Here is a 26,067-nt window from a genome sequence, read left to right as displayed (position 1 = left end):
GAATAAATACTTCCACCGCTTCCAGATTTTATCAATGACCCCTTGAAAGTTTTTTTTTGTGAATGAGAGGCCATGGCAGAGGATCAGAACTATGAATGGAACAGAGCTTCTGGATCCTGATTGGTTTTCGAGCTGGGGGTGGGTGTTCCATCTCCAGGTAATATAACACCTCGATTCTCACCTCTCATAGGCTGGAATCTTTGTTAATGTCATGTCATTGACTAAGTCAGGTCATTCATTTAAAAAAAGACACGAAATCTGAGCCCGTGAAAGAGGAAATGAACCAATCGCCGAATCCCTTGGGCAAACAACTGACTGGAGCAAGAAAAACAAGTCTTTTGAAACCATCACTGAAGTCGGCTGCACAGACTTAATTAAAAAAAAAACTTTACATATGCAGCTCTCCGATTCCGGGGATTTATGTTGCATCAGCCAAAACAGTTCCATAAATCAGGTGAGATCATACTTTTAGATGAAGTTTAATTTCTTGTTGCAGCAGTTTATTCATCCCTTCCAGCCCCTGACGTTTGGTGCTTATCGCACGATGATCTGCTTTGTGGTTTATTCGTCTGATCCGGATAAACATGAAGCGCTGGGCAATGACAGTGGAAATGCTTAAAGCTACACTGCCCCAGTAGCCAACCTGAGACAGGGCGCATTTAAATCCACTATCATTTCAAATTATTTTAAAATAACATTGAATATTGAGCGCATCTTTTGCAGAAATGGGAAGAAATTAATTAATTATATTTTAAAACGAAAGTTCATGTTTGCAAATGGGCTGTTTGCAAAGACATTGCTAGTTACCAAATCCCCTGCCTGATTACAAAGAACATCTGACTTGCTGCAAATGATATCAAAATTCAGTTATCCTCTTCAAGCTGTCTTTGAGAATTAAAACGTTACCAAATATTTAAATGCTATCTGATACTTATTTACCGATTTAGGCTTTCGCTATTGCAAAAGTATTCAGGACTGAGGCAGAAAGAGTTTTTAACAGTAAAGTAGTCGAGTATGGCGCTTGCTTTTTTTTTAATTTTAGCAACCACATGCTCATTCCTATTTTCAATGCAATTTGATTAATATCTCATTAATTTTTAGTCATTCAATTCTTAACTCATACAGATCGGAAAACGTAGATTGAAGGCTATTTATATGTAAATTATTAATATTATCCAGCTGTAGTCTAATTAGAGAGTTTGGTGCCTAAAGGTTGTTCGCCTCAATAGCAAAGAATGGAACTTTGTTTATTGTGGAAAACAGGCCTTTGCATTTTTTTTTGTTCAATACCGTTGGAGACAAAAGTAATTGTAGATCTTTAACCTTTTTATGACTATTGAAACTTTGCAGTTTTTGTTCAATCGTACCTCTCTCTCTCTATCTTTCCATTGTCTCTGAGATATGGGATGTTTCAATGTGTTGATAATGAGTGTCAGATGGACTGTGTTCGAACATGGATGTTTTAGTGACCTGTAGAAAGAAAGAAGGAATAAAGTGATGGAAAATATTAAGGTTTAGATGTTTCACTGAAGAGGCATCTAAAACACCTCAGCCGCAAGCCATAATTGGTCTTTTTCATAGATGGGCTTTCTGTTTATAATGGGGGGAAATGGGTCATAAATCCTTAAGTGTCAGAGAATTACGTTGTCATGATGTGAAACAGAGTGATTCTAATGGAAGAGAACTTTGCTGTAATAAGCAGGATTTATTTTGAAAAGTACTTGAAAGTGCATTATATAGCCTGGTAATAGTTTGTTCTTTGGATTTGTCGATGTTGCTGTAAGTATTGATGCTATCATAAAGTGGACTCTTTGCTTTTACCCTGTTCTTAAATTCCTTCTGTCTTTCAGTAGAAGATGTCAGTTATTGCATCATAATTATTGCACATTGACTGGGGTACCTCATTTAGCAGCTAGACTGGGACTGATAAACTGTGGTAAGATTGGAAATTTGTGCAATTTTTACTATATTACCAACTTCTGATGTTTGAACTTTTCTTCCCTCACTTATGTTGGGAGCCATTGGGGTATAATTAGAGTGCTAATTATTCTCTTGTTCCTCTCAGCATATTATTTGAATATTAGGACATCTAACACACTCTAGTCCTCACCTAAATTCTGCACTCATATTCTTCCATTTGGGTATAAATTAACAATCATCAGGAGTGATGATCTTGGTCAATTTTACTCAATGACTTTAATGGCAATTTATTTAGTTGTGTGTTGAATGTTCATCTAAATTCCCAACTTGCTCTTCAGAAGTACTGAACACCCAGCAATCCTATTTGATTGTCTTGTTCATAAACACGAATGACACTTTCTGCAAAACATTAATTGCTGACAATGTCTAATCCCACAGTTGTCTCAAATGATCTTCCTAGATGTCACAAGAGGAATCAAACTGCTGAAACAATAGACATTAGAGTCTTATTGTATACAACGCTTGGGGAAAGGAAGGAAAATTTAGAAGTGACTAAACCTAGATATAGTAATGTTGACCACATCACTGTGCGTAGATGTATGAAGACTGACCATATTGCTTTATGGGTTATTTTACTATATTAAAGGTGCTATGAGTACTGGTTATTTAAGTAGGAACATTCTACCCCTTTAAAATCCACTTTCTGGAAACTGTTGATATGTTTAGAGACAGTTTTACAGGTGCCAGAAGCCCCCTGATATCTTTGACAAGTGATCATTCTTATGGTGATCTAGCCAGTGAGTACTTAAAGGTCAATTGACTGTGCATAGTATTACAGTTGAGGTTGATCTCATTGTTAGCTGATACATGTTTGGATGTACTTTCAAGCAAGGATCGTTAAATAAAGAGCAAGAGTTTTTGATTTCTCACTTGCTAGTCTGTGGGCACTGCAGCCAGTTTAGCCTCATACATTGACTGACATCTGTGAACTTAAAATAGATAATAAATAAGGGTGAATGGACCAGAAGTATTAACTCTGTTTTCTCTCTAGAGTTTCTTTAGCCATTTCTGTTTTACACAATAATTACATTGAGATGCTCTTAATCTGAGTAGATTAGATTACTTATAATGTGGAAACAGGCCCTTCGACCCAACAAGTCCACACCGACCCTCCGAAGAGCAACCCACCCGAACCCATTCCCCCTACATTTACCTCTTCACCTAATACTACGGGCAATTTAGCATGGCCAATTCACCTAACCTGCACATCTTTAGACTGTGGGAGGAAACCGGAGCACCCGGAGGAAACCCACGCAGACACGGGGAGAATATGCAAACGCCACACAGACAGTTGCCCAAGGTGGGATTTGAACCCGGGTCTCTGGTGCTGTGAGGCAGCAGTGCTAACCACTGTGCAGATATAGCTCAGAGTCTCAATCTTTGGTGTATTTACACACTGAGCTTATTTTTAAAAAAAAGATTGAAATTACTGGCAATGACCATGAAACTCAATTTAGTACAATGTAAAATATCAACTTGTATCAACAATGTAAGTACTCCCCAACTTCCTATTGTCAATGTAAGGTGAGTGTTAGCAGATAACTCAACATTTGTCCTTTTCTGTCCCTTTAGAAATATATTAGAAAATCTTTTTGACAGAATATGTATATTCCTAACATAATGCCATTTTTCTTATTACCAGGCCACATTAGTGAAACATTGCATGTTCATGATTTTCTGTTGTTTCCATGGCTTCTCTAATTCATTCATTGTTACATTTTAAATCGGAGAGAGATTTAGAGGAAAACGCAGCATTCTCACCATGTGGAATCATGCTCCAATTTGAATTTTTTTTTTTGCTTATCACCCCATCATGTTTTTCAGACATTTTGATAGAAAGCATTGCCTATAGACATTATCAGTAGGCGCTTATAGAATATCACACAGATGTGCGACTGCAGTACTTGTGCAAAGGAGGGAAACATCAAACCCAAGTTGAATATATGAAGATAACTCTGTAATTTGCAAGTGACTTTTTTTTGCCACATGTGTAAAAGTATAAATTCATATGATCTTCACATAATGTGAAGCATTCACTTTACATTGAGTTCCATTAAGTTCTATCAATTTATTTTTATTGGAAAAAATAATTTAAGACATAGGTGGCTCAGTTTGAATTTGGCTTTTTCATGAGCAATCCTTCTTTGAATTACATACTCAATGAATATGCTTCTGCAAAAGTATATGGAGAAAAATGGCCAAAACAGTGGCACATATGCATTTAGATATAGTATTTCTGAGGGCCAGTTTAAAAAGAAACCTTGTCAATGTTACTTGCCATTGTTTTGTTTTGAATTACATTACTCAAATAGCCATCTTTATGTGACTCTTCCAAAATATTTATGAAAATTTTCCTATTCATTATCAGTGATTTTATTCAGTATATGAGAAAAAAGGTCAGGAATTTAGAGGCACAATGATGAATGTCAATGCCCAGTGATCATTGTATTTTATTAATATTAATTAACCAGAAAAGAATAGCAATCCAGCTTGCAATTCCACCTTTGTATTCAGACTGTGCACTGTTTTCTGCCTGTTTTGTGAGATTTGGAATGGAACTGTGTATTTTCCAGCCTTGTACTGATAAATTTACTTCTGCAAAGCATTATTTGTATTTTTCATGTTAAGATAGATAGCATCAAAGAATGTAATTGCAAGACACTGCACAACATTGTTCAAAACCTGAGTTGCCCATGACACACAATGATAGTTTTCACTATTTGAAAGCATAGTATGTAAAATATCCAGGCATAATAAGTTTCTGACACTTTCAAGTCATTCAATAATTTTATAACAGAAAAATAACACACTAGAGTCCAACTGGACAAGGAGAGGTAAGTCCATTTATGCCATCAAACTTAAACTGAACTAGATACTGTAATCATTCTATCTTTTATGAATCATTCACATCACTGGGTTAGCAGCAACTTCATTTTCAGTTACATCCGATGGAGAATATAGGCCTAAACAATGCACACATGGAGTAAATGAATTGAGTATTATAATTTTAACATTTTAATTTGTCTTTAGACTCACTGGTAATAAAATTTAATTTGAAACTCAGTAGATGGGGATTATTGGTTTGGGTAAGAGACCTGGCTACTGAATACGCTTCAGAGTTTAGATATAACATTTGCAAACTTGAAGATCTAAAAGGATTAACCACTAAAAGCACATTGACATTGTTTTGCAAGAAGAAATGCTAATACTTCAGTATTGGCCATAATGTGAATATACCTGAGCTATAATAATGATACCATTAAATTACACACAGAAAACAATGGATTTTGTGCTTTAGTTCTTTGTAAAGTTCACATAATTTGTTTGAATGCAAGAATTTAAGAAGTTAAAATGTATTCATTTCATCTATACTTACAAGATGTTTTGCCTAAACTACAATAGGGACTTGCATTTATATAGCATCTTCAATGTACACCTGAATTAATCTTGCACGAATGCACCATCTGCTAATGAGTCTGTTTGTTATCTTTTGATACTGTAATCTATTTTCAAAGCAGACATTTCCATACATTCTAAACTGCAATGAAGAATGAAAAGTTGTTGAAAATATTTGCTAGCAGTCAGATAATTTTCAGATTATTCCCTTGAATATTGCAGTGCAACCTTGGTAACAGTTCTGCGAAGCAAGGCAAATTTGATTAGCAGACCATATAAATTTGCAAACATATTGAAATACTTGTTTTTGTTTTGAAGAATACCTCTTAAAATGAGAGGAATAAACTATTTAACTCTTTAAAGGCCAATGAAATTGCTCAGGCAAAGCAGCACGAGAGGATTTTGTGGATCCGATTTAAAATAAAAACTTGCAATGTTCTCATTTCTGCCTTGTAATAAGATTAGATTCCCTACAGTGTGGAAACAGGCCCTTCGGCCCAACCCACCAGACCCGTTTCCTTCTGACTAATGCACCTTACACTATGGGCAATTTAGCACGGCCGATCTACCTGACCAACACATCTTTGGACCATGGGTGGAAACTCGTGCAGACACAGGGAGAATGTGCAAATTCCATACAGACAGTTGCCTGAGGCTGGAATCGAACCCAGGTCCCTAGTGCTGTGAGGCTGCAGTGCTAACCACTGAGCCACTGTACCACCCCCTTGTTACTTTGTTCCTAACCAGAATTCTTTGCCATAACTAACAGCTAGCAGAAGTTTCACAATGATTAGTCTCCAGCAGTTTATTACATTCCTTTTTAAAAAAAAATTAATTTAAGAGTTAGTTGTAATTTTGCTGACAATTTCAAGAGCCTAATCATGGACATTTTTCACGAATTGTCTTTGCTTCCCTCCTGAAGATGTTAACTTCCTAGGATACAGTTACATGCTTGTCCTCATCCAAACGTCAGTCTAAACAATATTACCAAGCTATTCATTGATGGAAACCATATCACAGCCTGGTCCTCTCATCTCTCAATATTAACACACAAGCTCTTCCAACAGGTATGAGGCAAGGAGTTCCAACTGTAGTCAAATATTTTCCTGATCCAGTGACACTAAAAGCAGTTGTAACACACTCATTGGTTAATCTCAGCAGAACAACAATCTACCACAGATGTGAGATTGGGTTGGGTTCTTGCAAGTTCAAAAAGTTCAGCTGCTCAATACACTAACCAGCTGAGGCCTATGGCTTTAATGCAAAGGTAAAGGGGAACCATTAGCTCATCATTCACGGGAAATAGAAATTCACTCACTGCCCAGTCAAGTGCTTCAACAGATTTGAATTCAATGCAGCATCCCCACATTGCTATCTTTAAGGCAAGAAATAAACATACCCATCAAAGTGTTCATTTTAATTTGGTCCTATCAAACATGGGACCATGGGACATCACTTAAATCCCGTTCACTTACACGGAGTTACAATCAGGCCCCATCATTTCTTGGCAGCATTGTTTACACAGAGTCCTGTCCCACATTCCACACTGGAGAGTATCACCAATTGTAACTACCAGGTATCTTGGGAGCTTTCTGTAGTTTTCCATAACGTACAGAATAATGGATACTGGAGCGTAATTGCTGTCAGCAGTTCCACTGAGGGCTTCAGTTGACATCAGAGATTGAATCTCACCTTGCCTAACTACTGTCATCTAACCTCTCTCTTTGGTTACTGTTTAGCAACATCTCAAGTATGAGGAATACGTTTTGTTAGCTGAAGCGAGGTTTGTTGTGTTTTTGTTTTGTTGGTTGTGGTGTCTTGATGGGTGTTGATGCCCTAATACATCAGCAAACCAAGTAAATTGAGTATCTTACTGCAGAAGTAATGATTGTAACAGAATCACCAGACTTACTAAGCTTCAAAGAAAATCCATTGGTAAGAAATAACACTGTGCTGTGGATGTTGCATTTTAATATCTGTACAGATAATTAGAATTTGAGATGAAATGGAAACCTTTGAAGGATAAAGATAGCTTAAGTGAATGAAATAAATTTGAAATAACACTTTCAGATATGTTATGGCAGGAGGTCGCAAGTTCAAGGTATTTGAAGGAAACCTTTTAAGACAATCAAGAAATGTTCTTTCACATGAAAGATGTTAACAGCAAATTGCCTGGAAGTGTGACTGAGGCCAGAGTCTAGTTTAAGTTAAGGAGCAAATAGAAAATATAAAGGGGTGAAGGTGTGTGAGATCAAATAGTGTTACCAAGTGGTTAAAGAGCCTTCTTCATCCAACTAGATCTCATGATCTTGTGTTCACGCTTTTTTAAAAAAAAATCACTTGAACTTTTATTTAAATGCTAGCATAACAATATTAAAGAAACCATCAGCAAGGGAAGCTATTAAATAATAAAAAAAAACTGATTACTAAGTTATAGGATTTCCATTACTGTAGAAGGTCCATGGGAATTAGTGAGTATACTGGGACATTTTGTTTTGTTAGCGTTGTTATCTGAATTTATCTGCCATGATAAACAAGTGCCCCACCCTCCATTAATGGAAGCTGATGAATAATTAAATGTCCTTAGATTTTGGTCATACAGAAAGACAAATTTCTCACGTACAGCATTGAAGACAAGTACAATGCAATTACAGCAACTGAATTCAGTCTTTCTTGAATTTAATTGGGTTGCTATCATTTACAGGAGGACATTAATGTTAATGCAACATACAATAAGATTAAATCCCACAAAAAGGTTTATCATGCAGATGATAGCTGGGAAAACAGGTAAGTGGGACACATACAATTGAAGTTTCATTGTATTTAAGTATAGTTTGCAGGTTTTAATTTTGTTTATTGAGAATTAACATATGTCCCATTGTGTCATAGAAACCCATTTTCCTGAGTAAAACTCCTCAATTAGAGGTTTTGTATCCAACCACAAAAAGCTGGTTGAACTGGGTCATGTCATATTTATTCCTGGGCTGGGTAACTATTATACCATGGTTTACTGAAATACCATGAAATCTGGAAGTCTTGCTTTATGGATCCTGTAATAACCTCACCTCTCCCTATTGTTTTGTAATCTCTTCCAGCCCCACATCCTCCAAGATATGTTCACTCGTATCATTCTGGTCTCCCAGGAATCCCCAATTGTAGTTGCTAGTGTTTGTTCCTTCTGTAGCCAGGGTATAAAGCCCTAGAATTCCCTTTGGATCTCTATCTCACTTTTCTCTTTTCCTTTTTTAATCTGACCTTTTTGACCAAGCTACAGGTCAGCTAGGAGAAAGTAGGACTGCAAATGCTGGAGATCAGAGTTGAGAATGTGGAGCTGGAAAAGCCAGCTGGTCAGGCAGTATCTGAGGAGCAGCAGGAGAATTGACATTTTGGGCATATGCTCTTCAGGCATCCCACAAAAGGCTTATGCCAGAAACGTCGATTCTGCTGCCCCCAAGATGCTGCCTGACATGTTGTGCTTTTCCAGCACCACACACTCGACTATGGATCAACTAACATAATATCTCTTTATGAGACTCGGTCCTAGTTTTCCTAGTAATGCCTCTGTAAAGACCCTTGGCACATTTGAATACATTAAAGGATGCTATATAAATTTAAGTCATTCTTCATCAAACTCCAGTTTATGGGTTTCAATTGTAGTTTTGCATCCTGCAGTGAGATAGCTATTTGGAAAAAAGGACATGTTCAGTTCATTTGAAGTTATTTCTGAAGCCCTTCTTTACTTTGAATTTGACATTTCTGTGTCATAGGTGCCATTATTTCTATTCCTTGTATATAATTCTAGTTAGATCATTGCAAGTAAAGATGTGTACTGCCCCTTGTGGCTTTTCTGACACACCAGGTCACAATGCAATCACGCATTATATGTACCATTTCTGACTATGAACCACTTGAGCATTTCAACATACATTTGGTTGATTAAATTCCCCCATTAAGATAACTTTCACATCTTGTTTAGTTTTTCCTGGAGTAAACATATCAAGCGTAATTTTCAATTTACCATCCAAGCATAAAACTAGTGTTGTGGGGCCAGGCGAGTGTCATAGCAAGCATGTATTTCTCTGGCTGTTTCTAAAACTGGTGTCTCTGATACATTGCTGGCGTAAATCTCTACTGGTGAATTGAAAATGACGCCACCATGTCTGGATATCCTTTAGAAAACACTTGTTCCTCTCTGGCAGATTATTTGGCTTCTGGTGTGTCATCTTGTACCATTTGAGTATCCATAGTAAAGACTCAAATCAAAATGATCATCAGATCTATCAATTACAATCCTGCACATGATATTCAAACTTAAATGCTAATGCATCTGTACAATGTTCCTCCAATAATTGGATTAACTTGTTCATTTTAAATAAGTTTTTAGTTTGAAAAAAGACTAATCTTACAGTATGTTAATATTAACTAATGTCAACAATAACTTCGAGATTATTAGTTTTATTGCTCCTTTACTGGCTCTGTTTATTCATTTTTAAGTTTCTCATTGTTTCAACATTCTCTGAAAGAATGAAACATAAATGAGCATTTCACACTCTGGACATCACATGGCTTTGATTTGTGATCTGAATTTATTTTCCCTGCTGCTCCCATAATGTAAGGATTCAGTAGTAGCAACAAAGTGACATTTCCTACTGTATCTTGATTCTTGTCCCTTTTACATAATGCTTCAGCCCAGAAGTATCATAAAGGTGAGTCACATAGCAAGTAAGAACAGAACAAGTCAGTGATCTGAAACAAATCTATAATGGTTGTGCAATGCTCTGGTAAACAATATTCTGCTGGCACATAATGTTACCAGTGAGTGATGCCAAATGAGAACCACTCAAACAGAAATTCTAAAATTTTCCATGTTCAGCTCTCCTGAATGATCAGATGCATTTATACTAAAAGGTGCTTTTGAAAGCACTCAATCAATTTAAGATCACCTGTAGACTCTGATGCATTGAGTTATTCAGCAAGGACATTTCAAGAAGGTTGTTAATCACCCCAAGAGATTGTTGAAATACAGTTCATATAATATGGAAGTAAATTAAATAATATCACATTGATCATAACACCTTTTACTGATATACTGAAATCTATAGAAATACGTCTTTTTATTCTGCAATATTGTCTCTCTTTGTCCTACAGTTCCCCCCCCCCAACCAAGATCTTTTCCATTTCTAGGCTTAATGTGTTCACTGTTTCTCCTCATTTGTTTCCATTCCACACTGCATAAAGTCCCAACTCATCCAAAGTAGAATTCCATGCTGTTGCCATTTATTTCTGCAATTTTATCTGTCACATTTTGATCTTCTGATTTCAGAATTCTATGCTTTATTTTCAGAGTCAGTCTTCAATCAAATTTGGCCCTGCAATCTGAACAATAAATTACTCCACCCCAAAAAGACACATTCCTCATCTTCTCAAAACCTGCTTTTGCCCTTCTTCAAGTCAGCTTCCCTGAATATTTTGCTGTTATTGCTTGGGGCCTTGCTTAGGCTCTGTGAAGTACATTACAATAATCGTTATTTTAAATGTTCAATGTAAATACAAATTACTGTCTTTGAAATTGTGGCATCAATACAATATTTGGTAACCAGGCACAAAATATGATTTCCTGCCCTTAACGATTCATGTTCTTTATATTTATAAACTTATCTATTAATGTCATCTGTCCTTGTTACAATCAGAATGTCCAGTCTTCTGTGGTGTGCTATATGTGCATCTATTTATCAGTTATGGCTCAAGTTGTAAACACACTCCCTTGATTCAAGAGGTTGTGGATTTACCAGATTTTCAAGAGTTGATCATCTAATCTAAATTTGACAGGTGGTTAGACGGTGCTGCACTAAAGGTGCAATCTTTTCCATAAAATATCCTATGGATCTGCTCCTCAGGTGAATGTTAAAGAGTCCATGGCATCAATTGATAAAATAGCAGGGTTGAACTCCCTGTTGTACAGGCAAATCTTTATTTCTTGATCAACATCACAGAGCAGATTATCTGGTCATTATCTCATTATTGGTTGTGTCACATTGCTATGTGCAACTGGCTATAAAATTCCTGCATCACAATAGTGATTGCATATGAAAAGTATTTCATTGACTGTGGAGTGCTTTGGTACATTCTGAAGTTGTGAACAGTGCTGTTATAATTGCAAGCTCTGATATTTTTCATATATACGTAAGAAATATTTGCTCCTTCATTCCCTGTTTACAAATATGAACGTAAGAAATAGAAACAGGAGTAAACCATTCAGTCCCACAAGTCTCCCCCAGCCACTCAATAAGATTTCCAGTGGGTCTCAATCCTTTTTTGTGCATCTGATGATAGCCCTCAACTCCCTGATATTTCAAAAATCAATCGACCTCTTCTTTAAATACCTTATCATCTGGCCTCCACAACTCTCTGGGGCAAGGACTTCCAGAAAACAATTAATGCCGATAATAAATATAAGAGATGCACAACAGGATTTTGTAATTGATTAAAACATGAAGTAGCCAGATAACAAGGATGTTCATTTCTAATTTCTTTTTTTCAGAAAAGTATTGTTTTTTCCTGTGCATTTTATTAATGCTACACACTGATAATAATACAATTTTATTCTGTGGGAGCTTAATCATTGTTTCATGAGTATGCAGCAGCGTTGTCTATGTTTGTTGGGTTTTACATGGAACATCTCTGTTACGGGCGTGAGGAAGTGGTGGACAAATTTTGCATTTAACTTCATAAGTTGGACATAATGTCAAAAATTGCATAACTGGAACTGACAAAAAGTATTGCAAGAAAAGATGGTTTCAAAGAGGTTGGCCACTGGCAATATGTGTACATTTTGTCACATGAATATTGCACAATTGAGACAGAGGAAGTGCTTGTTTCAGAAATAACTCTCAGAAGTAAACTAGTGATACTCAATCCATACATCTGGTATGAACTGGTCTATTGTTAAATGTCTTCCCTTGAAACCTTATCCACACAGGCACAAATCAATATGTACTGCAGTCATCCCTGTCACCTGTTTAATTCACTGCACCCTTATTGAAGTAGGTTGGAGTCTGTTTGTTGCAATTGTTCCATTTCTATAAGTTAATCTCTCCAAGTGCACTGAATCAATGATACTAGTGTTATGAGTTTTGAATTTCCACCACTCTTCACAAAAATATAATTGAACTTAAACTTTTTGATAGACTGCCTTTAGGAGAATTAATTTTTTAAATGCATGATTAGCCATTTTGGCATGGCTAATTACCCAAATTAAAATATTAAAATGGTGATTCAACTGCAAATCAAAACTGAAAATGCTATCCGTGCTTTACAGACGAGTTGGTATTCATGTAGAGACAGTCAGAAGTCACACGACACCAGGAGGGTTATAGTCCAACAAGTTTGTTTAAAATCACAAGCTTTTGAAGCACTGCTCTTCCATCAGGTGAAGGATTTAAATAAACCTGTTGGATTATATGCCCCCCCCTCAGTGTCAGGTGATTTTTAACTTTGTCGACCTCAGTCCCACACCAGCACCTTCACATCATAATCTGCGTAGACAGTAGTCATGTTGATGTTAAAAGTACAGAATCTTCAGCCATTGTTTGCATCTGTGTTAACAAAAACCAATTAATTTTTATTTATGTCTCAAAGTTCACATCCCCAGGCAGTGTTGAAATGTTTCATAGATTTTGTAGTGTGGTTGCTGTAGTTTTGTAGGAAAACATGACAGTATTTTTTTGCACTGCATAAACAGCAATTAAATGAATGACCAGTCAATATATTTATAAGTTTGTAATGGAAGTGACATGTTGTTTAGGACACTGGGACAATTTTGTCACTTGGTGCCCTAATGGGACATCTTATAAACCAATGATCTTCTGAAGTGAGAAGCAAGTGTATTACCAATGAGTTTAGCTGTTGCAGAATGTTTTTTTAAGTCTACTGAATGTAGTCCATGGATACTTCAATGTTCTTCCTAGCAGACCTTCTATTGAATTCTATAAGTCTGTGTGGGTTTCCTCTGGGTGCTCTGGTTTCCTCCCACAGTCCAAAGATGTGCAGGTTAAGTGGATTGGCCATGCTGAATTACACATAGTGTCCAGGGATGTGCAGACTGGGTGGATTAGCCATGGGAGATACAGAATTCCAGGGATGTGGTCTGGATGGGATGATCTTTGGAGGGTTGGTATGGACTGAGAGTCACAGAGATGTTCAGCATAGTAACAGACCCTTTGGTCCAGCTCGTCCATGCTGACCAGATATCCCAACCTAATCTCATCCCAAATGCCAGCACTTGACCCATATCCCTCTAACCCTTCCTATTCATATATCCATCCATCCAGATGCCTTTTAAATGTTGTCATTTCACACACACACCAACCCCTGCATGAAAAAAACCCCTTAGGTCTCTTCTTTATCTTTCCCCTTTCACCCTAAATCTCTCGTTCCAGTCTCCCCCACCCCAGGGAAAAGACTTTGTCTATTCAACCTATCCATGCCCCTCATGATTTTAAAAAGCTCTATAAGGTCACCCCTCAACCTCCGACGTTCCAGGGAAAACAGCCCCAGCCTATTCAGCTTCTCCCTATAGCTCAAATCCTCCAACCCTAACAACATGCTTGTAAATCTTTAGAGAACCCTTTCAACTGAGGTCTAACCTTGGTAACCAATGTCCCATGGGGAACCTTTGTTGAATGCCTTACTGAAGTCCATATAGATCATGTCCTCCCCTCATCAATCCTCTTTGTTACTTCTTCAAAAAACTCAATCAAGTTTGTGAGACATGATTTCCCATGCACAAAGCCATGTTGACTATCCCTAATCAGTCCTTGTCTTTCCAAATACATGTCCATCCTGTCCCTCAGGATTCCCTCCAACAACTTGCTTGATGGACTGAACAGTCTGCTTCCATGCTGTAGGGGTTCTATAATCCTATGAATGGTTTTATAAATTGTTTGTAGAAAGGTGCACTTGATGATTTTGTTTTTGTCAAGAAATGTTGCCAACATCTGCAAACTCCCAAGACTTTAGTGTAATAGGTTAGTGCAGTAATGAGCAATAGAGCAGTGGCAATAATGTGCTCTGTTAGATAAATGCTACATCATAAATTATATCAGAGTTCACCTTCTCAGGTAAATGTAAATGATTCCATGACTCTCTTTCAAAGCAGAAGAAGGGAGGTTGTCCCTTGTGTCCAGATCAATATCCATCCATCAAAAATATTCCAAAAGACAAATTAGCTGGTTATTATCTTATTACTGGTTGCGGAGCTTCCTGTGTACAAATTGACTACTTCCATTCCTCAATAAGAAGTGTCTACACTTCAGAAGGACCTAATTGTTTGTCTAAAACACTAGAAGAAGCGTGTTTTTTTTAATTGATGACTTCCATTAGATTGTTTTATCCGTCAGGTTTAAAATGTGACCCCCCCAGCGTTATTTCACCGTAAATTTTCAGCAAAACCTGGAGCAAACTGTTCCCTCTTTAAGCAGGTACATCCTCGCTTTAAGAGACTGTGTGTTTCTGCGGGAGAGAGCAGCCGTTCATTGCCTGCAGGCTGTCTGTGTTGAATTTTTTTTTGTGAATGAAGCTTATTATTTATGCATGCTTCGCTCGTTCATTCATGATCTCTGCTCTCCCCCCACCCCCAATCTCCGCAGGCTGATCGAGCTTGATGTCAAATCCAGTCTAAATGCTCATAAACGGTTAACAGCAGAACACAGGATGGATGGCTACTTAGATCAGCAAGTGCCTTACACATTTTCCAGCGTGAGTAGTCATTCTGAGAAATTTGGTGCTGTATTGACCCTTCGAAACGGTGGGAGTTAACAAAAAAGAAAGTTGCAATTTTAAAACTGAAGTGTTTCCCTTTTTTTTTTCTGTCTTCATTGTGTGTGCATCGGGGTGGGGGGTGGGGGAGAGTTGAAGTTTGTAAAATCATCGCGAAACTACATGAAGTTACAGTTCGATGGCACCAAAGAGTGGGTAAGGGAGCCCAGTCCATCGTCACTGGCCGGGGCAGGGGGAGCGGGGAGGATGTTAACTGTAGGAATCCGCGAATTGTATCAGTAACTTCTGCATGCCAGGTACAGGCTCACAGAGCGGGTTAAAACCAAAACTTGGTGTTTGATTTAATCTACAGAAAGCGCACGACGGGAGCTTCGGGCGGGCAGTGATTGCCAGAAAGAAAAGATATATCCCCAAAGAACTAACTCAGGATTCAGAAGGTAACCACTTTCTCCAGGAAGCTAACTTCTGCATGAATATTGACAGCTTTGTTGCTTCCAATAACAAATCTGAGAGAAGGTGCACTTTACAGCACTATCCTGCTCATTCCTTTTTTTTACTCTTGCAGATCTCTTCCAGGATTTAAGCCAACTTCAAGAAACTTGGCTTGCAGAAGGTGAGTTTAAAATAATACATGGGAAAAATAATAATAAATGGGAACTTTTTTCATCTTCCCAGTCCTAGTGCAGCTAAACTCTGACGCTGGTGAGCATTGTTCTCTTTTGCCTCAATGACTCACTTTTTAAAATTTTTCTTTCTTCTACTTGTCAATCTGCAATATTTCCCCTTCTTTCCAAAGCTTTGTACTTCGGCCGCCGTGCTTTCTACTAGCCCCGAGCGGAAATCATTTCGACAGTTCACAGCAAAACTTACAAAGTTAGTTAAACCTCTTGGCTGCAGAAGCACTCGACTGAAATAAATTAAAAGTGATTGCACAAAAGTCTCTGAAACTGACAGATCGCTGCATTTTGATTTTTGCATCTTCTAAAAGACTTGTTGTGATGCCAAAATTTTAACCCCCCCATTTCTAAACGTCGACACTGCTGAAGAATAATGGGAAGCGTGCGGATTTTTCCCACTTAAAAGAAAAAGGGGGTTGTGGGGGGAGGTGGGGAGGAATGAGAAAAGTGATTCTGTCGAATGATCGGATGGTTCCACTTGTGGAGAACACGTGAGTTAAACCTGGCTCCCTTTTCCAGCATCATGCAAGTCGATGTGTGCTTTTTGTTTAAATCCCCTGCAGTCTGATTTGTGTGCACAGGAACTGCAGAGAATTCCTGCATGTGTCTAAACAAGTTCTTAACTGTTAATGTGGGGAGATGAGGGATGTGGCGGTGTGAGAGCCACGATGAGTACATTTTTTTTTTGTTTTTTTTAAAAAGACCTTGAGCAGTCTGGAGTTCGGGTGTTTTGAAGAAACAAGTGTCCTCTTTATTGTTGCTTTGCCTGGATTTGTAATTGGAAACCGTCAGGGAAGTAAAAACATCAAAGGCCACAGCAAATACAAGTTCAGGCAATCCAATGAGATTTCCCGCTTGAAAAAGGAGTTTCACTCCTGGGTGGATAACTTCAGGTTGAGGGGTGGCACTGTTTATTTCGGTAGAAATGAACCCTGGAGGAATTACCCGAAATTGCTGCATTAGAAAATTGCAGGAAAAAAAGGGGAAGTAAAATAGATTGCTGGGTCAGGTCTTGTCTTTGCAACTGTTGTTGACTGCCATGGATTCTGCTGGCGTTTGGTTAGTGACGCCCCTTATTAACTCTCACATTTGCCCACCCTGTGCCAAAAATGAAGAAGACTGATGGTGTATTCGTTCAGTCATGTGATTGATTGATTCTCTTTGCCAAAGCAGAGAGGGGCAGTGACAGACTCCCTGACACGACAAAGTAACCCAGTCTTCTGAATCGGTGTCCAGTTGTAAACTTGCAGCTGACAGAAATTTTAAAAAAAATGTCTGTGAGGGAAGGTCAAGGGAGGGGGGCAAAGTGGGTCGGGCTTTCAAAAGTGTCAGCATGGGCCCAGTGAGCCAAATGATCTCCTGCTCCTCCTTTTCCTCCTCCTCTTGTGCTGTAAAGTCTGATGACACTTGGCCTTCGTGTCCAGGTAGGGAGAACGTCCGTCTTTCCAGGAACTGCTGCTGGACAAACAGCCTTTAGCCATCAGGTGAAGACCGGTTCAGGTTTGGTACTGATGCCCTTCATGGTCAAATAGCTTGCGGATACTCATTGGTTTGGCTCCCAGATACAGAATGGGTGAGGCGCTTAAAACAAAATTGCCAGCACCTTTTGGAAATACATCTCTATAAGAATCAGTGTGTTTAGCAGCAAAGGGGGGAGAAAGGTATTCAAGCTTGACTTGGATCCCCATTCTTCCCCAGTGGAGCTCCTTTGGTGCTTGGCTTCTACTTAAAGATGTACATCTCGGTATCTTGTTTTATTATGTTGTTTGTGATAGCGTAGGAAATTCCTTAATTTCTGAGAACAGAAAATGCTTGGATTGTTTGGTGTTTGAAACCATAGCTGGAGACTAGGGTCTTAATGTAAACAGCTGCTCTTTATTTTCTCCAATGCTGGTAGACCTGTACTTAAACATTTGTAATATTTTAGTTCTGACTGTCAGTGTGGTTTCTTTAAACTGACTAAATATTTCCACCCCAAACCTTTTTCAAACATTTTTATTTAAACAATGTTCAATTTATTGATTGAAGAGTCGCTTATAATTCAGTATAAAATTGATCTTTTTCACTTGCATCTGAAGATTTTGTTCTGTTTATCTTCAGTTTTGGTCAGATGTATGATTTTACATTGGCTGAAGTGCGACAGAAAAATGAATATTATTAAGTTGATATTTTCACTGATCAATTAACATTCAAATATTTTCTGATGTGTGTATTGCGATTTCAGTTCTCTGTATTCATTATAAGGTTTTCGTACAGACTATGTTGTTAATTTATAATGTGGACAAATTTTTAGAGGTGATCCCACTAATTAATGACTGAAGCTTTGATCATTTAGAAAGGGCTTATGGTTTTACAGAAGGAAGTTAGCATGGGTGATGCTGAACAAACCTTGGAGTTATATCATCGTCATTGTAAATTATTTAAGAAAGAAAATTGCTGAACCTTTGAATACAAGATTTCCTTAAACCCACAAACACTATTTCATCTGAAATAACAACATTTCAGAAGTGATGTTGTATGATTTTTTTATTTTCCACATCGATTGAACATCACAGGGTGTATCCACATTAACATGGTGAGCTGTTCATTGCACGTAAGCCCAACTAGTAGTGCAAGTGTTCAGCTATTTCGTCAACTTTATTTCCATTTAGTGAATATTAAAATATTTTGAAATCTAAAGACAGATTTCCATATTAATTTTAAAAAGGAGGAATATAATGGGGTCTCCACAGTCACCCTTGCTCAAACCATCTTTTATGCCAAGCAGTAAGAGCATCTGAGAGTTTTCAGAAATAAAAGGTTGTTGTTTCAGTGCTGAGTTGGTGTGCTCACGCAATATATGGGCAGAGAATCCAAACATTAATGCATGTCATTTGTTACATATTTTGTCGGCTAAAAATCTGTATCTTGTCATTTTGAAAGGAAACCTTGCAGCAAGTATGTATAAATGATGACTATTTTTGTGATATTCAGTTCCACAATGGGATGGGAGAGAATTTTCTTTTAACATAAACGTTTATTCCAGGACTGCATGTAAGTATGTGGTCGAGGGTGGAAATGGAGCCTTGGTTTGTGAATACGTTTACAACTCCACTGCATGGTTTTTAAAAAATCTCTTCTTGAATCACATATAGTCTCAGATGTTTAGCTTCTAACAGTCTGATACCTGGTCAGAGAGTCTGTGCAGGGTGCATATTACTGCTACTTCCTGTTGAAGGATCTCTCAAAGGGGAAAAAGCCCTGGAGCTTGCATCTTGTATTTAAAAGTTGATCTCAAGTTGCAATTCAAGTTGCAAATTTATTAATAGCCTGGCTTTTCCATTTACACGATTGCTGGTAGTTTGTGATATGAATTGTTTTTTAAGCATCAAAAGGAGGTGTATGGCGTGCTTGCCTTTATTGGTTGGGGAACTAAGTACAAGAGTCAGGATGTCATGTTGCAATTTTATAAGATTTTGGTGAGGCCACACTTAAATCACCACATTACAGGAAGAGTGCGGAGGCTTTGGAGAGGGTGCAGAAGTAGGTTACCAGGATGCTGCCTGAATTAGAGGGTATGAGCTATAAGGAGAGGCTAGAAAATTTCTGATTGTTTTCTCTGGAATGGTGGAGGCTGAGGGAAGACTTGATAGAAGTCTATAAAATGATGAGATGCATAGATAGGGTCGACAGTCAGAATCTTTTTCCTAGGGTTGAAATGTCTAATACTAGGGGGCATGCATTTAAGGTGATATGGGGAAAGCTTAAAGGAGATGAGGGGCAAATTTTACACACAGTATGATGGGAGTCCGGAACGCATGGTCAAGGGTGGTGATGGAGGCAGATACGATAGGGGTGTTGAAGGGCTGTTTAGATAAGCCTTAAATAAGAATATGCCAGGAATGGAGGAATATGGATCAAGAATGGGCATATGGGATTGGTTTAATTTGGTGTCATTTTCGGCATTACATTGTGGGATGAAGGACCCATTCCTGTGCTGTGCAGTTCTATGTTCTCTAAGAACATCTACCACTTACTCAATTATTTGGTGAGTAACTGTACCACTTATTGCCCTACCAAAGCATGCTGATTAAATAAATCCAGCATAATCCCAACTGTATACTTTTATCCAACTTCTGCCAAGAGTTCTTTAACCATCTAGGCTGAGGCACAATAGTAAGTCAACAAACCATTCTCTGTCCCGGTCTGTAGTGACCCTTTGCTGGAAAGCGAGAGGGGACAAAAATTGGCTGAGAGTGGCATCCCACTTAGTGATTATCAACATTTTCAAAGAATGTTTCATCACCTCCGATTTTGAATGGCGACTGGGGAAAATACACATGTGGAATCAACCACAAGAATCACCACTGCTGTCGACCCAGCTCTCAATTGTACTGAAATTCTGCAAAATACATTCCCCATCTTGAGGGGCAGAGTGATGAGAATTTGGAGTGAGTACGGGGGAAGGAGCAACATTTTCACAACTCTGAAATCTGCCTACTCTTTTTTTTTTCCAGCTCAGGTGCCAGACAGCGATGAGCAGTTTGTGCCGGATTATCACTGTGAAAGCCGTGAGTATATTTTTTATTGCTCCTTGGCTTTTGGTGATTTGGAATCCCATCTCTTCAGGAAAAGGGCATTTGGATGCCACAAAGAAAAAACCAAACTTCTACATTTCCTCCTGAAGACCGATGCCCTTATAACAGCAACACACCAATGATATGACTATGTACAGTGGAGTTGGGAGGAGAAAATCAAGGACTATTTGGAGATTGAAATTAAAGGGAGAGGGGAGTATAATCATGTCAGAAGAATTGAGGATGGTAGAAGGACTTTTACTAAACTAGTGACCCAGTGATCTGCACTCAGGATCCTGGGACATCAGTTCAAATCTCACTATGGCATTTGGGGGCTTTATGTTAACAAATCTGGACTAAAATTACTACTAATCTTCAAATAATTGGACGGTCATAAAAACCACTGGGAGGAAATTTGCTGTCCTTACCTGGTCTGGCCTGCCTGTCACTCCCACCTGCACCTTCAAACAGCTTCATAACCCACTTCGTCACAGACTGCTCCCCACTACTTTAAAGTTAAAATCACATAAACCAGGTTTTAGTCCAACAGGTTCATTTGGAAGCACTAGCTTTTGGAGCGCTGCTCCTTCATCAGGTAACTGTCAGCTACCTGATAAAGGAGCACTGCTTTGAAAGCTAGTGTTTTCAAATAAATCTGTTGGACTATAATCTGGTGTTGTGATTTTTAACTTTGTCTACCCGAGTGCAACACCAGCACCTCCATATCATGACTATTCAAAGATAGTTAGGGATGGATAATAAATGCAGGTCTCACCAGCAAAGTTTGCATTACAAGAATTAATTGGGGAAAAATGCTATCCTCAGCCTAACTGTCCACTAAACTTGCTCCAAGTAATAAAACCTACATTTTTGTGACAAGAACATTGCTGTTAGACTACTCAGCATGTGCCTCAATGGAAACACAATCTTATCATGTAAAAATGCAACTACAAATGAGTTTCCATGCACCACTACAAGCTGTTTAAAGCTTTGAATAATTGAATTCTTCAGACATCTTGCAATGTAAATGCATCACAAATTACAAAACTGCAACCGGTCTACATCTGCTCAATCAGTTGTTTCCTCCCATCAGGAGGTATTTGTCATGTGATGTGCCCCTCCCTTATGACTGGCCCATTGAAGTGAAAGCAGGCAGCCCTTCACGTTTTATGAATGGGTTGGTTGTAATCTGTAACAGAAAGCTGGCTGCAACAGATCATTATGAGCAGGAAGTGCTTCCATATATGGTCATTAGTTTGTTTTACTGGTGATGAATGGTTGACAGGCTTACCAGTGCCTCTTGCTAGAAAGATGAGTTGTTACATAACATGTTGTCAGTAAAAGCTAAAAAGCATAGCCAGCTGGATTACATTTACTGTCACAGCTAACTACTTTGCAGCACAAGGTTTACAATATTGATAACCTAATAGTGTTTTTTCTTAAGTCTCCAATGTCTCAACAAGCAGACACTTCACCAGTTAATGTATTAACATAATTCCATATCCAATCAGAAAGCAAGCATTTTTGATATTCTTAAAGCTGTTTGATTATAAATAGCTTTGCGATTTTATTTGTATTTCTGTTTTAAAAAAAATGTTTCTCTTACACCTCTCTATTCCAATCTGGCCACCCTTTTCTGCTGAATTTCCTTCCAGCAAGATGTTTTATTTGATGTGACGAAGTTTTCTAGCTTCTGTAATGTAAGAAACTCTGTGTGGATATCGTGGTATTGAAGAATCCAACAATTATTTTATTAAAGTATTATGTACCAATAGTTGGATTTCTCAGGCATTCAAGTTGCTGGGCTCATAGTAAGTGATTGTAATACTTCAAATGATCTGGCGAAGATGGAGTGTCTTTATATTCTTGCATCATATACTTTGTTCCAATGATGATATAGGCATATTTCTGGAAGGTATATTGACATAAACAAGACCATAAACCTAGGACACTGGCTATCGATGATAATCTGGAGCCAGTCAAATGTTTGCAAAATTGTTCTGGAAGCCCAACTCTGTTTTGCTTCTCAAAGTCCAGAAGAAAAATGTTCAGTCTCCCCAATGAGTTTTTAAGGGTGGCATGGTCACTGATGTTGGCAATTCAATAAAGCAGAATTTTTGTCTGTGCCTTACTCCATTTATAAACAGCATGTTGGTGCTGTGTAAAACCACTTACCTGTTTGATTTGTTTTAAGGGGGTGAGTTGGCTTGATTTTGAGGTCTGTAAGATGATCATTCCTGTAGACATGCTTGTGTAATAACCAGATCAATGTTTGATCATAAAAGCTCTTCCAAAATCAAGCTAGACCTGTTCTAATACCACCATTTCCCAATATCCAAACTCCACGGAGCTTGCTGGCACTGAAAATACACACTGCCAAGACTGAGAGAAAGAGACCCAGTTATTTTCGTACAAATTGAGAATTGAACTTGGGACTTTCTAATTTATGGCTCTGCCATTGACTAGAGGATTTTACTAAGCCATCATTTGTCCTTGACTCCAATCTGTAAGGATGTCAAACTTTGAACTTCACTTAAATGCTTTTTCACCTTGTCCAGCTGCCATCCATTTTAATTTCTTTTTAAAATTCTTGTCTCTTTCTAATGTTAGCATACCTTCCAGAATTGTTTCTACACCGATTAGATCGTGTAAGCATTACATATAGATAAAAATGCAATTTTACAGAAAAGAAAGACTGTAACAAGTGTTTTACCTTGTGTTTTAGGCCAATGCTACTACTTATACATTGAGATACTGATCTTGAATAGCCTGTTCTGTGGGTGTCTGCACAAACATACAAACTTTCGTCCTAAGGCCACTTGCTCCTTTAGAAGATGGCTCTTCAAATCTTTTTGCAAAGAACACTCCTTTGTTTATATCTGTAAAAGTAGATTCCTAAACACAGCCGCCTAATGCAATGCCTAAGACCCCAAGTCTTCACAAGCCAATTTTCAGCAGGTGACATCTCCCTCTGACGTCTAAGTCATGTGAAGAACTACATAAGGGTTTAATGAATTGCATTTTTTCCACAACCAGCATAAAGGACAAGGTTTAAATTTAGCTTTCTTCCAAGTTATGAACATGCTGATTTTAATGTCAGGGAATAGAGGTGATTTTGGAATGGATCCTATTTTGTTGTGACAAAGTATATAAGATTTAAGAATTGTTTAAGCATAAGTTCCAGGTTTTGCATTTAATCTGGAATTGTAGTTCACTCTTGCTGCCCTGGATTTAATTTTGTTTGAATGTGAAATCCAGTCTATCTATGGAGCTAAGTGGATCTAAATTGTAGACTGCTTATCCCGGTGTCTGTCTTTCTCTCTCTCTCTGTCTCTGTGTTTCTGTTTCCTACAACTGCAGCGATTTGCAATTGGTTTTAAACTCTGGTCAAATTGTTTAGTGCTGTATTTGCAAATTGTCTGTAGTCCTGTCCACTTCTAAACAGAATAGTCAATCTGCCCAAACAAAATGGTAAACTCCAATGGTTTTGGTTGAGCTTTGCTGTCTTGTTCCGTCTTAGGCGAACAGCATACTCTGCTTGACCTGGTTCCATCATTTTATTTTAACCTGAAGCCCAATGACTTGCCAAATTACGAGTGCTGCTTTTGACTAAACCGAGTCTCTATGGAGTACAATAGAAACAACTTTTAATTTCATGTTATCATCACTTTCAAGGTACCTTGATATTTTTAAATTGGTACTAAAGTTTTGACTTCTTGAGTTCCAGATGCATTACAATGTCAAACAATGCAGGAGGAAGACAAAATCTGGATAATGGTCACTTATTTACTGTGCTGGCTGGTAATTCTATGTCAACATCCTAATGTCTAAGTCTGGTATGTGATGTTGCAAGGTTCATTGATTCAGGTGGAAGGTGAACAAACCCAGTGCTCTTTTCAGGTTACAATGATTCTTTGTTTCAGCAGGGAACAATAGGGAATATTTGGACAGGAGGGGCAAGCTATTTGTGTAAAGTAATAGGGTTTTATATTCAACTCTGTATCTAATTATACCGTCTACTTCCTAGGACTGGCAAATCTGAAACTATCATGTCTCCTGTAGCCTCTTAATGTTGGCTGATTTCATTATTAAAAGCCAAAATACCCACCCGATTTAAAAAAAAATCTTTATCAGGACTGTTCCTCTAAACTGCTTGTTATTTAGACACCAATAATTTATCAGTTCCATTATTTATACTATTTGATGCAATTCATTCCAGATGTTTTTCAATGAATAGAACTCCTGGAAAATCCTCCTGACAATGACATTTTAGCAGCCAATTTTATTTTTGTAAAAATCAAGTTTATCAATTATCCAAATTAACATTGAGCCATTTTACAAATGTCTGATTAAATATAATGGGAACCTAGGTTCTATTTTCTTCAAAAAGAACTTTTATATAAATACTAAGAGTAATGTTGAAGACGATCTTGTGTTGCTTAGGTTTGTCAGCTTACCAATTTCATCTTTCCTGTGGTTCTTAATGGAATATCATCCCATCAATACTGGCAGACCTGATTTCTTGCTGTACGAGGCATTCTTTATGCCAGCATAGCGATCATTGGTGAGCTCCTCTGCATAGAGACCTCTATGTGAACAGATTGTTTCCTTACTTGACAATTCACATATTACCAAGTGGCTAGAAGGGCTGTAATGTTGTACAGGTAGTGTCCCTACCTTGGAACCAGGAGCACTACGTTCAAGGTCCACATGCTCCTGAGATGTGGCATAGTGGTTAGCACTGCTGCCTCTCAACGGCAGGGACATTGGTTTGATTCCAACCTTGAGTAATTGAGAGTGTGTGTCTACCCATGTCTACATGGGTTTCCACTGGTTGCTTTGGCTTCCTCCACAGTCCAAACGCTTGCACGCTGGGTGGATTGGCCATGCTAAATTACTCCATAGTGCAGGGATATGCAGCCTAGGTGGATTATCCATGGTAAATGGAGGATTATGGAGATGGAGTGTTGGGGATGAGGTGCTCTCCAAAGGTTCAGTGCAGACTCTATGAACTGAAAGAATCCCTACAGTGCAGAAGGGGGCCAATCTCCAAACAGGTTGATTGGAATACACCTACTAAGAGACTGGAGCAAGAACTTAGCAGTTTTTACATTCCTTAGCCAAGGTTTAGTGATAGTAATGTACTACTGTCACCCTTTACTCTGTTCCATTAACTCAGTCCACTCCTGGGATTGTACTGAAAGTTTTTTGACATGTTTAGATTTGTTATGTCAGGCATTCCGTCCAGGGTGGTAATGACCAGCCTGCAAGGGAAATTGCTTTCATGAAACCATAGCTGCTTGTTTAGAACTGTGGGTCACTGGTAGATGTTTCTATCCCATTAGAAGGACAAGAATTGAAATCTCATGTGAACTTTAGCATGTGATTTAGGTTGAAAACTGGAGGTTGAGGGAATCCTGCACTACCAAAGGGGTTGCCTTTTGGATAAGGTGTACTGCCCGAGTCTGTTCAGCATATGTCTATAAGGTGCATGCAGTGCATCCCCATAGTTTTATTTACCTTCAGACAATGTCTGGAGAAACTCTCAGGTCCGTCAGCCTCTGAGTTAATGTTTTGCGGTTTTCCTTTTGTGGATTCAAATCTTCAGCATCGATACTAGTTTGCTATTTGGAATTGGTCTTCCCATCTTGAGTAATATTTGTCTCCGAATAACCATACTT

At 38.2% G+C, this 26,067-nt stretch overlaps 1 protein-coding gene across 4 annotated transcripts in view; it reads left to right on the top strand.

Moving 5' to 3' along the window:
* Positions 1–235: 235 nt before the first annotated feature.
* The window catches only part of etv4 (ETS variant transcription factor 4), a 106,603-nt gene continuing 80,771 nt past the window's right edge, over positions 236–26,067 (top strand). The window contains exons 1-5 of one of the 4 annotated variants that reach the window (XM_072561578.1): positions 236–454; positions 15,024–15,132; positions 15,506–15,590; positions 15,719–15,766; positions 20,327–20,380. In XM_072561578.1, the coding sequence (XP_072417679.1) occupies positions 15,088–15,132; positions 15,506–15,590; positions 15,719–15,766; positions 20,327–20,380 (232 nt within the window). In that variant the 5' untranslated portion in view covers positions 236–454; positions 15,024–15,087. Of the gene's footprint in view, positions 455–1,862; positions 1,937–15,023; positions 15,133–15,189; positions 15,349–15,505; positions 15,591–15,718; positions 15,767–20,326; positions 20,381–26,067 lie in introns of those variants that run through there. The other 3 variants (XM_072561575.1, XM_072561576.1, XM_072561577.1) reach the window with 3 other exon arrangements.

Source organism: Chiloscyllium punctatum, chromosome 42 (genome assembly GCF_047496795.1).
Source record: "Chiloscyllium punctatum isolate Juve2018m chromosome 42, sChiPun1.3, whole genome shotgun sequence".
Classification (NCBI taxonomy): Eukaryota; Metazoa; Chordata; class Chondrichthyes; order Orectolobiformes; family Hemiscylliidae; genus Chiloscyllium; species Chiloscyllium punctatum.
This window is presented reverse-complemented; position numbering and strand designations above follow the sequence as displayed.